General features: G+C 54.1%; 4 protein-coding genes across 4 annotated transcripts; 3 read left to right on the top strand and 1 right to left on the bottom strand.

Annotated features, from left to right (window-relative positions):
- Window positions 1-2,712: 2,712 nt before the first annotated feature.
- Window positions 2,713-3,522, top strand: BBA_05559 (transcriptional regulator, putative; the record flags this gene model as incomplete). Its single annotated transcript, XM_008600656.1, has 1 exon — window positions 2,713-3,522. One exon carries the CDS (start codon window positions 2,713-2,715, stop codon window positions 3,520-3,522), a length of 810 nt encoding a protein of 269 aa, XP_008598878.1.
- Window positions 3,523-5,455: 1,933 nt separating this feature from the next.
- Window positions 5,456-6,346, top strand: BBA_05558 (short-chain dehydrogenase/reductase SDR; the record flags this gene model as incomplete). Its single annotated transcript, XM_008600655.1, has 1 exon — window positions 5,456-6,346. The coding sequence occupies one exon, from the start codon at window positions 5,456-5,458 to the stop codon at window positions 6,344-6,346; it is 891 nt and encodes a 296-aa protein (XP_008598877.1).
- Window positions 6,347-7,688: 1,342 nt separating this feature from the next.
- Window positions 7,689-9,368, top strand: BBA_05557 (autophagy protein (Atg22), putative; the record flags this gene model as incomplete). Its single annotated transcript, XM_008600654.1, has 1 exon — window positions 7,689-9,368. The coding sequence occupies one exon, from the start codon at window positions 7,689-7,691 to the stop codon at window positions 9,366-9,368; it is 1,680 nt and encodes a 559-aa protein (XP_008598876.1).
- Window positions 9,369-9,709: 341 nt separating this feature from the next.
- BBA_05556 (TPR domain protein) lies at window positions 9,710-11,377 on the bottom strand (the record flags this gene model as incomplete). The annotated part of the gene is made up of 1 exon (XM_008600653.1): window positions 9,710-11,377. One exon carries the CDS (start codon window positions 11,375-11,377, stop codon window positions 9,710-9,712), a length of 1,668 nt encoding a protein of 555 aa, XP_008598875.1.
- Window positions 11,378-11,747: the final 370 nt, after the last annotated feature.

Below are 11,747 nucleotides of genomic sequence, written 5' to 3'. Positions count from 1 at the left end.
AGGGATCAGGACAGACGATTCAAAAAGCTGGACGCCAGTGGCAACATGGCACCGAGCTCTTCAAGTCCAGCTGGGTTTTCTCCCCCATTCAGAGCCAGCATGTTCCGTTTTTGGCGAACCAGCAGGCGCGGTTTTGGTGCAGATGGGACGACGACGACTTACAAGTGGTTGGGCAGAAATGCACGTTACACGACTCACATGTGGCAGGTGGTTCAGCCTCCTTGTGTGTAGACCGCTGCATCTCCCATCAAATGTTCCCGTTATTATACTGACCGTAATAGATTTCGGGCCAGGTGCTCTCGGCAGACGAATCTTTTGTATGCGAGAAAAACAAGGCGCGCGGCGACATGGTCGTTTGCAACTTCTCTTTTACTGTTTTTGGGCATGTAACTAGGGCAAAGAACAGAGCCGCCGCCGCCGTGAAAACTCACGACGGCAAGAATGTGAATGGCTGGCGCATGCAGACAAGGCCAAAAAAAAAAGCTTCACCGGCTTTCATGTCGCACGGCGAGGAAAGACGAAAGTGCCAAGGAAAATCGTGGGCAGGCCAGTTGCCAAGTGCCGGGTCCCATGACACTGTCGAACTGGCACTCAAGCACTTGACAGGACAAGATACATCTGTGGGTTAGAGTGGCAAAGAAGAGACGGGTCTTTTTGCAGCCAATAGAAATATATTGCGGAAACGGAGTTGCTCCACGGAGTTGCTCCGCGGATGGATCTTGACGGTTACGCGGAAACCCGCCTCAATGATGTTTACAGCTGGCAAGCCACAATCAAACACCCCTTGGCACAGGGGCGAAAACGAGTATGTACTTGTTTATTACTGATAGTACGGAGTATATGCATCCTGGCTTCATGGCTCGGGGCCGGCAATGACTATGGGCTTCGCTCAGCAAGATGCGCTGGCCATCGCATCACCAGACCTATCCAAATATAAAGTTTTAGCTTCATCTGATCGCCGATCTCCTAATTAATAAGTAGACTAGTGTTCAGGGTTCTCTTCTATAACTAATCAATGTCATATCAAGGGGAGTAGTTTGGATGAAAAAGAAGAAAAAAAAAGACCCAATACTACACAACTAACTCATGGGAGCCGCTCCCTAAATCTAGCCTCCTCCTCCCCCGCACCTTTTTGCACTCGTTTTGGCTTCTGTCAGCCTCAATTGACGCCGACAATACTCCCCGCCACCAGTCCAAATCGAGAGCGAGCCTCAAGCGCCGCATCATTTGGAAAGTGCCTCGAAAAAAAAAAATCCTGCAAGCAATCAATGGACCGTCAAACCACGGGATTGTTTCATTGGCCATGGTGGAAAGCCGACGACAGTTGAAGAAAAACTGCCCGACCTCGTTTGGCCGACTTGGACGCGTTGCAAAGGGTGTGTGTGCTCACCGCTGTTCACCATGCCCAGCAAAGAGGATGGAACAGTTTCAACAAGTCTTTGGTATATCTGCTCAATTCAATTTGCTCGTGGCACTCTTGCCTCGACGAATTGTGCTGATCATCAGGCGAACCTCGACACCCCCCTCCCCCCGGGGGTGCCTCACCTTCAACGGCTAATTACAGACACCGCCTGTGGTTCGCATGGTCCGGAGGATTGCGCAGCATCAGGCACACATTGTGGCCATCCTTTCCTCGATGGCAACGAGGTTGGCTCACATGAGCCTCAATGAACTTGTTTCGACACCGCCGCCAGCTCAGCATTTTTTCCGCTAATACGACTGTGTTTTCGAGAGCCCCGACCAAAAAAAAAAAGTATCAGCTCGACCATGCTGTCCCCCGGAGTCCTTTTTTGACAGACTACGCCGGCGGTGCCACTTTCAATCCGACGTTGTGCTCAACTGACAGCGGCCGGACCGGTCGCCGCGGCTGCCGGTGCTACTGTGGTTATACCAAGGACAATACAGTAGTTACGGACTTGTGGTTGTGAAATCGGACATGCCCACTCTCCCCACAAACCCCGGCTTTTCAACTCTAATTTGAATCCCGGTCGCTCCATTGGTGTGTGTACATACAATAGCTGGTCCGTGGCGGACAAGCACTAAAATAGCGGACTTGGAGTATGCTACTTGGCCACCCTTGCAGCAACGGGGGGCTGCGGCAGCGGGCATCTGCATGTCCTCAACTGCATAGTTAGTTAGGCCCTGAACGATTGGCTGAGGGAATCGCTGTAGGACCAGCACGACCTGCAGAAACGACGCGAACCTGAGCGGCTCATATGACTACTTGGGGAAGCTGCCATGGCGGCCGGCAGTGCTGGAGCGCTTTGCGGGTTGAGGTATCAGGGCTAAACTTGCGCAGCATAAAACAAGACTGACCAATGTCCCATGCAAAAGCAGCTTATATACCGCTGTTTGATGGTAACAAAACGAATACTGACGAGTGGGCGATTCATTCTTCTTTCTGGTGATGCCACAAGCTGTGACAATGAATGGCCCATTATGATTCATTCTTCTTTAGTCATGTCACAAGCACAAGTACAAGTTTCTCACTAAAATGTTGTTAGCTTTGACCATTCCGACACTCCAGATTGGTTGCGGCGCGCCCTACACAGATGCACGCCGCGCATGTCCAGTTCTCCACCAATCCGACATGCTGCTGATCAAGGGCGTGGAAGTTGTAGAAAAGATAAAGAACAATAAGCCGTCTACTTGGCCTCGGCTCAAATTCTCATTTCATTCTTGATTCATCACACACACATCAACACAATCGCCATGTATCTGCGCTCTGACCACGCCGACGCCGACACGGCTGCGCTACGCAAGCTGATTCGGGAGAATCCTCTGGGAATCCTAACCACCGCGCTCCCTTCAGACAACTTTCCGCTCCTTCAATGCTCGCACATTCCCTTCTTGCTAGACATTCAAGACGAGACGAGCGAGACAGAAAAGGGCGTTTTACGCGGCCACATGGCCAGGGCGAACCCGCACAGCAAGGCGTTGAGCGAGGCGGCGGCGGCGCAAACGGCGGCCAGCGTCTCCGCCGACGGCTACCTGGAGCGGGAAGTGATGGTGCTGTTTAATTTTCCCGCGCACCACTACGTGACGCCGAAATTCTACACCGAGACGAAGCCTGACACGGGCAAGGTGGTGCCGACGTGGAACTATGCCGCGGCGCAAGTGTACGGCAAGATCAAGGTGTACCACGACGGCAGGTCGGAGGAGGAGTCGGAGGAGGCGGGTCGCTTTCTCAGCCAGCAGATCGCGGATCTGAGCGACATGAGCGAACGGTCCATCATGGGATACACGGGGGAAGGGGCCGCGGAAAAGGGCTGGAAGGTGACGGATGCGCCCGACAAGTACATTGCGCTGCTAAAAAAGGCAATCATTGGCATCGAAATCAAGATTGACAGGCTCGAGGGCAAATTCAAGATGAGCCAGGAGCTGAGCGAGGGCGATCGCGCGGGGGTCGTCGAGGGCTTTCGGAGGCTGGGCACGGAACTGGGCGCGAAAATGTCGGAGACGGTCGAGGAACGTTCAGAATTGAAAAAGGCTCGAAAAGCTGCTGCGCAGTTGGCTCATTGAGATGATGTTGACTGAATGCGGTTGCTGATTGTTGTTGGTAGAAAAAAGAAAATCATACTGCATGTTCAGTGATGGATAATGGCCGTCCACATTGTCTCTTGAGCGAAATAGTGGGACGAAGCTGCCTCGACAGACACTTAAGTCATGTACTTGGGTATTTACAGCACGGCAAAATGGAATCGGCAGTCTCTGAATATTCGCAGTCGCATGCGAAAGGTGTTTCAAAACGAGGCGCTTGTGATTTCGGCGCTATTTATTGTACACGTCGAGAAGTGTATTTTAATGGTCTGCATTGGCCATTGAATCCGTAACATGTACTTCTTGGCAATAATCATGATACGTGCGCATATGCTGTGTTTGTGATGTGTGTGCAAGCTGTCAGACATGGATGGTGATGAAAATGCTACTCGACAAAAGCAGCTTTTGCTAAAAAGCACCACAAAAAAGAATGAAGCTAGACAGCGTTCATGCATGTCCTAATCACACGCAACGGCCAACCAGGACGTCTATGAAGGAGCCTGTCAACCTGTGTTGCCTGTTAGCATAATCTTGCCCATCAGCATGAGCTGGCAGTGTGGATCAACAGGGCTGTGCATGTCTCGGCGCGGTGGTTCGGGATCCTCTAAACCGAGCAAGGAGATCGGCTAGCTGTGTCATCTATGCCGGTTGGCCCGTGATCGATGCGGGAACAATGAGCGAGATGTTTGGCAAAGATTTGCACACGAACAGGGGAGCATGGGCAAGCAACACGGGGGTAGTCAGACAGCTACACGGCGGGCAACGCTCCTCGGTAAGTATTAGCTGGTGGGAGAGTGGGCGTCGAGGCCGAATTCATGTGGTGGTGGCCGGTGCACCGATACTACTGGACGAAGCGCGATCATCTGTTCTCTAATAAAGTCGTCTTGGGGCGAGATTCCTAGCATGAACGAGCAAAAAAATGGAGGTGTGGACTGTTGGACAAAGCCGGGTCTGCAAGATGCATCATGGGCCAAGACCATTGATTGCGTGACATAATAGGTATCAAGCAAAGTCATCAAGCAGTGACAAGCACCACAAGGTTGTGCTGCGCCAATCCCTCTTGGCACCACTCATTATTTATTTATGACTTGCTGCTTGGGACAAAGTAAGCCACCACTACCACTACCAAAAAGGGCCGCTTGCATACGACGAGCCAGCCAGCCAGCCAGCCACCGACAAGTGGTTTTTTGGGGGCTACATACCCCCGAGGATGGGGGCGGTCAAGTCGGCGGCTCGGGGGCGGGCCTTGTTATTAGTACCTACCTAAGGTAGTGAGATTGGGGGAGAGAAATTTAGACTATACGAAGAAGCTTATTGCTGGGCCTCCCGCCCCCCGTAAAGGGAAAGCCGGCGCGCTGCGCTGGGTGTAAGGTGGGAAATAAAAACAAAAAGACAAAGGGCAAAAAAAAAGGTTGTTCGTGCGTGCCAAAAATCCACCACACCAACGGCGGGCTGACTGTGATTTCGGCCTTGGCATGATAGGGAATTACGGACAAGGTAATAAATAATTGAGGGGAGAAAGGAAAAGCCAAGCGTCTAGTCCATGTATTAGTTACACTGTTAAATCAAGTAAGAAAAGAAAGACTGAGAAAATGCCAAGAGTGAAGGGGGCTTTTGCTGCGCCCATTCAGCCTGGGCAAACCCGCAAAACCAAGGCGCCTCCCCAACCCTCCTCGCTCATTATTAACCCTCGTTTTCTCTTAAAACACTACGTTTATTTTCTCCTTCCTCAATCCCATCTACAACATCCACCAGGATTCTCGCGCCTCTCGAACATTACTCGCCCCTCATCGGTTCATTCGGATCAACGGCAACCACAAGATTAAGCACATGCCCTTCGCCTGATGCGGCGTCTAGCAATCCTGCATTTGTCAGCGTCTCCGCCTCTGCCTCCGCCGCCCAAGCTAGCAGCACAATGGAGGTCTTTGGGTTGAAGAGCCAGTCGCTGCGGTACAAAATGGACGGCTTTGGCAGCGTCCAAATGTATCTCACGCCTCCCGATTACTTTGACCTTGCCGCTCCGCCCCCGGCATCCCACGGCCTCGCCCAAGCAGCAGCAGCAACAGCAGCAACAGCAGCAGCCGCCACCGCCACCACCGCCATGTCCACCAGCACCGCACAGCCCAAGACGACGCTCATCGTCGGCGCCTCGCGCGGCATCGGCAGAGAGTTGGTGCAGCAGCTCGCGCAGCAGCAGCCCCGGGGGCAGGTCATTGCGTCTGTCCGCAGCGCCGTCGATTTCGGCGGCAGCCCCAACATTCGCTCCATCACCCTGGACCAGTCGTCGGCCAAGTCGATTAGCGAGGCGGCGTTTGGCGTCGCCGCGCTCGACACGCTCGTCGTCAACGCCGCCGTCGGGGACGACGAGCGGCTCCTGGACACGTCGGACGAGCGCATGGCCGAGTACATGGACGTCAACGTCACCGGCGTCTTGCGCATCGTAAAGGCCTTTTTGCCGGCGCTCAAGGCCCGCAAGACGCGGCAGATTGTGCTCGTCTCGTCCGCCTCGGGCTCCCTCACCCGCCAGGTCAACGCGCAGGCTGGATTTAAAGGTCCCTATGCCGTGTCAAAGGCGGCCCTCAACATGGTGGCCGTGCAGCTGCACAATGAGCTGCACGAGTCGGACGGCTTCACCGTCGTTCCCATCCACCCGGGCTGGGTCTCTACCGACATGGGCCGCATCGGCGGCGACGGCGGCATGCCAGTCTCCAAGAGCGTAGCTGGCATTGTCAAGATTCTTGACAAGTTGACGCCGCAAAACTCGGCCACTTTTTATAATTATGACGGAACGACTTTGCCATGGTAGATTTTTTAAAAGACTCGTCAAGAATAGAGTCATTTCATGTACATATAACACGGCCCGTATTTGGGCAACAGATAATACACTGCATTCTTTTCCATGGCAAGTTTCATGACAATCATCACTTCAAGTCAACATGTTCTTCACTACGGGGTTGTATGGGCCGTCGTAATCGTTTTTGTCGCGGCAAGTTGCCGATGACAGGTTGACGCACCTTTGGACGAATCGGACAGTGAGTGAGCAAGGGTCGGTGTAGGTGGGTGACCAATGCGTCACTCTGCTGCTCTTGGTTATAAAACACGTATTAGCTATATAATGACGAGAAAAACTCTTGACTTTTGTCTTGATTTCGGCCCATCTTCTCCCTTTCTATGAAACATGGAAAATTTTCTCTTTTTTTGTTTCATCACAATTAAACTCTTGTAGTTTAGTTATGCTGTTGAGACGGGCATGAGTTTATAGCGTTACTCCACTGTGTTTACAGTATGTGGGCCTCCACAACAAACAGTACCACCAGTACATTTACGACAAAATTAGGAATTTTGGACGAGAAAAGCGCCGTGATTCGATTAAATAGAAGCCAAGCGCGATTGGATAATTAGTTCTCTCCCGTTACCTGTAAATAAAATCCGCTAAAAGTCAAAGTGCATACTAGTTATTCCATAGGTAGGCTCCTCGCGATTTGGTGTCAAGGCAGTTTGCAGCAAGCACTTTGCAGCTCCATTAAAACCAAGATCTCTCAACCTGCCGTGCCTGCTTCCGTTGCAACCACCACACCGAATGCTCGGAAGCCCCCCCTTCCAACCCTGCAGGGGTGCCTTTTGCAGGCCTTTTATAGACATTTCAGTTGCTCCTCCCAGAGATGCGGCATTTTTTGATACAAATTCCGAGGAAATCATCGATTACAGCTGCAAACGATCCGTAAATGTGTAAATGTGACGTAGAGCGACGGGTTCTCCGTGCCGCTAAGCTTTGCCAGCCCTGGGCGCTTCCTATCACCGTCCAGCTCCCGTTGCGCTACAGTGCGCTAACCGAAGCCACAGTGTGCCGGCCAGCCCCGTTCGTACCCGTTTAAAAAACAGGATCGAGCCACTGAGAGGCCCTGAGAACAAACGCTGCAGAGCACACGATGCCCAAAAGACCACTGGCCAAAAGGAATGGCATTTGCAGAGCGCAGGAGCTGACTGCGGGAGGGTTTCCCTTTCCGCCCGCCTCGGCGCCGCTGGCTTATTTTCTTCCTCCTTTCATCTCTTCACATTATTTCCCCCCCTCCCCTTCGTCTGGCCAAGTCTGCTGCCGTCAGGGATGAGGAGTGCGATACGAACTTGAGCCCATTTCCATCCCCATTATGGATTCTGTCCGGCACCCCGAGGAGAAAAAGTTGGCAGATGAGGAAGATGACGATGTGCAGCATGTGACCTCCTTTGCGTCCAACTCGGGGCCTCGTGGGCAGAGGCAACCCCTCGGGGGCAAGACCTCGGACGAGCTAGCAGGAGCTGAGCAGCAGCAGCCCGGGCCGGTGATGCCCGTGCTGACCGACACCCACATCCCGACCACGACGCCATGGGAGATTCGGGCCTGGTACGCATACTATATCGGAGCCAACGGCCTCGCCCTCTTCAACTTTGGGCCCACGGCCTTTCAGAACCTGCTCAGCCAAGCGGCCGGCGGCGACAAGGGCCTCTTGCTCTTCGCCGGCGCCGAGCGCGACGTCAACAGCATCGTCCTGCTCGCCAACGGCATCTCGTTTGCGCTGCAGGCCGTCTTGTTTCTCGTCATTGGCGCCTGGGCCGACTTTGGCAGCGGCCGCCGCTGGGTCCTCGTCATCTGGTCGCTCGTCGCCTACGCAATCGGCTTTGCCTGGCTCGGCGTTCACGACCCAAGCCAGTGGAAAATTGCCGCCGGCCTCTACATTGTCGGCCTGATTGCCTACCAGCTCACACTGACGTACTGGACCGCCGCATTTCCCTCGCTGGCGCGCAACACGGCATGGATGAAGGAATCACGCATCGCTCACGAAAACCAGGAAATAACGCTTCCGGAACTGGACCGTCGAGACGAAATGGAGCGTAGCCGTTTGAGCAACGTGAGCTTCTATATACAGTCTGTCGGTGAGGTTTTCATCCTCGCCGCCATTGTCGGCATCATGTATGCCGTGCACGTGCGCCGGAGTACCGAGGACAACAACTGGGGTCTTTCAGTGCTCATTGCATTTGCCACTGGCGTATGGTTGTTGCTATCGCTGCCTTGGTTCATCGCGGAAAAGACGCGACCGGGAATGAAGATTCCACCTGGGCTGAATATCGTCACCGTCGGTTTCTGGCAGCTATACGAAGCGGCCAGTCAGATGTGGCAGCTGAAACAGAGTCTCATTTTCCTCGCCGGCTACTTTTTACTCGGAGACTCTCTCAACACCACCGTTACAGTGATAGCGACTTTGCAGAATCAAGTAATTGCATACGATACTCTCAAGCTCACTTATTTATTAATCGTCGGTATTGCCGCCCAAGCAGTGGGAATCGGGTTGTTTTGGTTGATTCAGAAGCGCATGAATCTCAGTGCCAAGACAATGTTCAACGCCGTCATGGTGTCTATTTTGCTGCTCGATGGTTGGGGCATGATTGGAAATTGGACCGACAAATTCGGGTTCAAGAATGAGTGGGAAATTTGGCTTTATCAGGCGTTTTACGGTCTGGTCGTCTGTCCTTGGTACAGTTATTCTCAGATTATGATTTCTTCCGTCACGCCCCGCGGTCACGAGTTTCTTTTCTTCTCCGTTTTCAACATTATTGGCAAAGCATCGAGCTTCATTGGACCACTCATCAGCAGCCGAATCATTGACGCAACACCGGGCGGCACCAATAATAGCGCGCCTTTTTACTTTTTATTCGCTCTGAGTCTGCTCAGCGCCGTGGGTCTGTGGGCGTTTCTCAATCTCGAAAAGAGCGCACGCGAGCAAGATGCGTTTTTGGCCAAGGAAAAAGCCAGAATGGCAGACGACAGTAGTGATGCTGCAACGACGGCATGAAGCAGAGAAGAGAGCGTGGAAGAAGACCAAGTTTGTTTTGTTGTTTTGGGTCTGATGACGTATCTTGGCTGTCGAGGTTGCTAGAATTCGATTGCAGCTCTCTTGTCCTTACAACGTGATTTGATTTGCACGAGTCGTTGAAGCTGATAAACACAAGCAGATACCGCACCGGCAGTGCCCGTTCTTACACGCGAGGCAGGCTCCATCATCCCCAACAGACAGCAATTTCCATACAACCGTGAGATTGTCGTGGTTGACGTAGTCAGTAGACTGTATATTCAGTAGCAGTAGGTCGTAGCAATATATCCTTTGATGTTTATTGACTGTATTTACGAGACCGGCTAAACCTGGGTCCTGCAAAAGCACGAAGCCTTGACGGGCATGTCGGCCAGCTCCAGCGCAGCCTTTACTTTTCCACTTATAGCCTCTGCTTCATCGATTCTAGCCAGTGTAACCAGACATTCATGATATCCATGCAGAGACCAAACATTGTGCGGATGTTGATGCGCACGGGGCAGAGAGTCATCAATCCCCAGGTCGGCCTTGTAGACGGCCATTGCCTCTTCCACGTGCCCTTGTTCGAGCAGCAGAGCACCGTAGGCGTGCCTCGCAGGCTGCATCCACCCCCAAGGCTCATCAAAGGGCAGGTTGTCATACAGGGCAATGGCCTCGCGAAGATGCGCAAAGGCGACCTCGTAGTTTTTGGCGCGGTACTCGACTTCGCCGCTGAGCAGCGCCGCGCCAACTTTGAGAATCTCGGTGCACTGGTTGTTGAAGAGGGTACGCGACTCCTTTACGTTGGCGCGCGCCTTTTCAAACAGCGCCTGCTGCTCGCGCGCCTGCTCGACGTTTCCCATGGCGGCATGAGCGACGCCCTTGGCGTAGTAGGTGAGGGCGGTGCCGACGCAGTACAAGTCTGGATCGCGCGGGAGCTGCAGCGCCAGCACGTCGTCCCAGCGGCCGAAGCGGATGAGGGCGTGCACGCGCATGGCCAAAAAGGCCTCGAGCCAGTCGGCCATGGGCGGGGACGCGATGCGCAGCAGCTCCTCGGAGATGCTGGCCTCGAGCCGGTCGACGGTCTCGAGCGCGAGGGCCGACTGGCCCGAAAACATGGCGCCGTAGAGCAGGAAATGGTAGTCGTGGCTGCGGTAGAGCGAGTAGAACATGAGGGCGCCCTCGCGGGCGAGAAACTTCTCGTCGGCGGCGACGGCGGCCGTGTTGGCGAGGGCGGCGGCGGCGTAGTCGCCGAGGAGAATGTCAATGTGGCTCGGCATGTGGTTCAGGTGGCCAGAGTCGGGCACCAGCCCGCGGAGGAGGTTGGCGGCGGGCAGGGCGGCCTCGGGCGTCGTGGACATTTCCATGAGGTGAATGTACAGGTGCAGAGCGCCGGGGTGCTGGCGGCCGCCGGGGAGAGAGAGCGCGTGGTCCAGGACGCGCTTGGTTTCGAGCGTCCTGGCGCCCTCGGCCGGCTTGCCCGTGCGAATGTCCCAGAGCGCCCACGGGGTCAGATTCATCAGCGAGTCGGCGTATAGCGTGGCGACATCCAGGTCGTCGGGAAATTTGGCGGCGACGGCACTCATGGCATCGGCGTAGTCTGTGTTCCAGATGGTAGTCTTGACCTCATCCTCGTTGGCAGCAGGAGCTTCTCGTTGCGGATAACGGTAGCGTATCGCATGTATGAGCGCCCTTTCCACCGGCGAGATGGAGGTTTCCGTGGCCAGCGCCGTCGCCTTTTCCACGGCGTCGTGGGTGCGCTGCGTGGCCGACCTGCGCTCGTCGGCCTCAAACAGCGCCCAGGGCTTGTTGTAGTTGGGGCCCAGCGAGTACGCGAGGCCCCAGTAGGCCATGGCGCACTTTGGATCGGCCTTGATAGCGTGCTCAAAGCATTTGGCGGCTTCTTCGTGGTTGAAGCCGTAGCACCACACCAGGCCGCGATCGAACCACGTCTGCGCCTCTTGGCTCGCGGTGGTGACGGGACGGGAATGAGTGCCGAGATCGTAATACTCCATCTTTGGGTTGGGGGCTAGATGAGATTAGATGAGATGATTATACACGAGCGTCCGTGTTAGTGCCAATGCCAGATGAGATAGTTTGAGCAGATTAAAGGCTTAGGTAGCTGGACTATTTGGGGGGAGATGTAATCGGCCGGGATGCGCCTTCCCGTCGCCATCTGGGGGCTGATTCCACAAACGCGGGGCAAAGTCAGGCGACGTCACAAGGCGAATATATGTCTGAGGCAGTCAGTGAGAGAGAAAACACAGAAATAGAATAGAAAAGTCGATTACTTTGGACTTGACAGCATTCATCCAGTGGCATCAGATGAATGCGAGGCACTTTGCCAGTGGTTGTAAACTTTTCTCTCGACTTGATGGAGCTGTA

This window comes from Beauveria bassiana, assembly GCF_000280675.1.
Source record: "Beauveria bassiana ARSEF 2860 unplaced genomic scaffold BBA_S00014, whole genome shotgun sequence".
Lineage (NCBI taxonomy): Eukaryota > Fungi > Ascomycota > Sordariomycetes > Hypocreales > Cordycipitaceae > Beauveria > Beauveria bassiana.
Note: the sequence above shows the minus strand (reverse complement) of the source record. Positions and strands in the feature narration are given on the sequence as shown.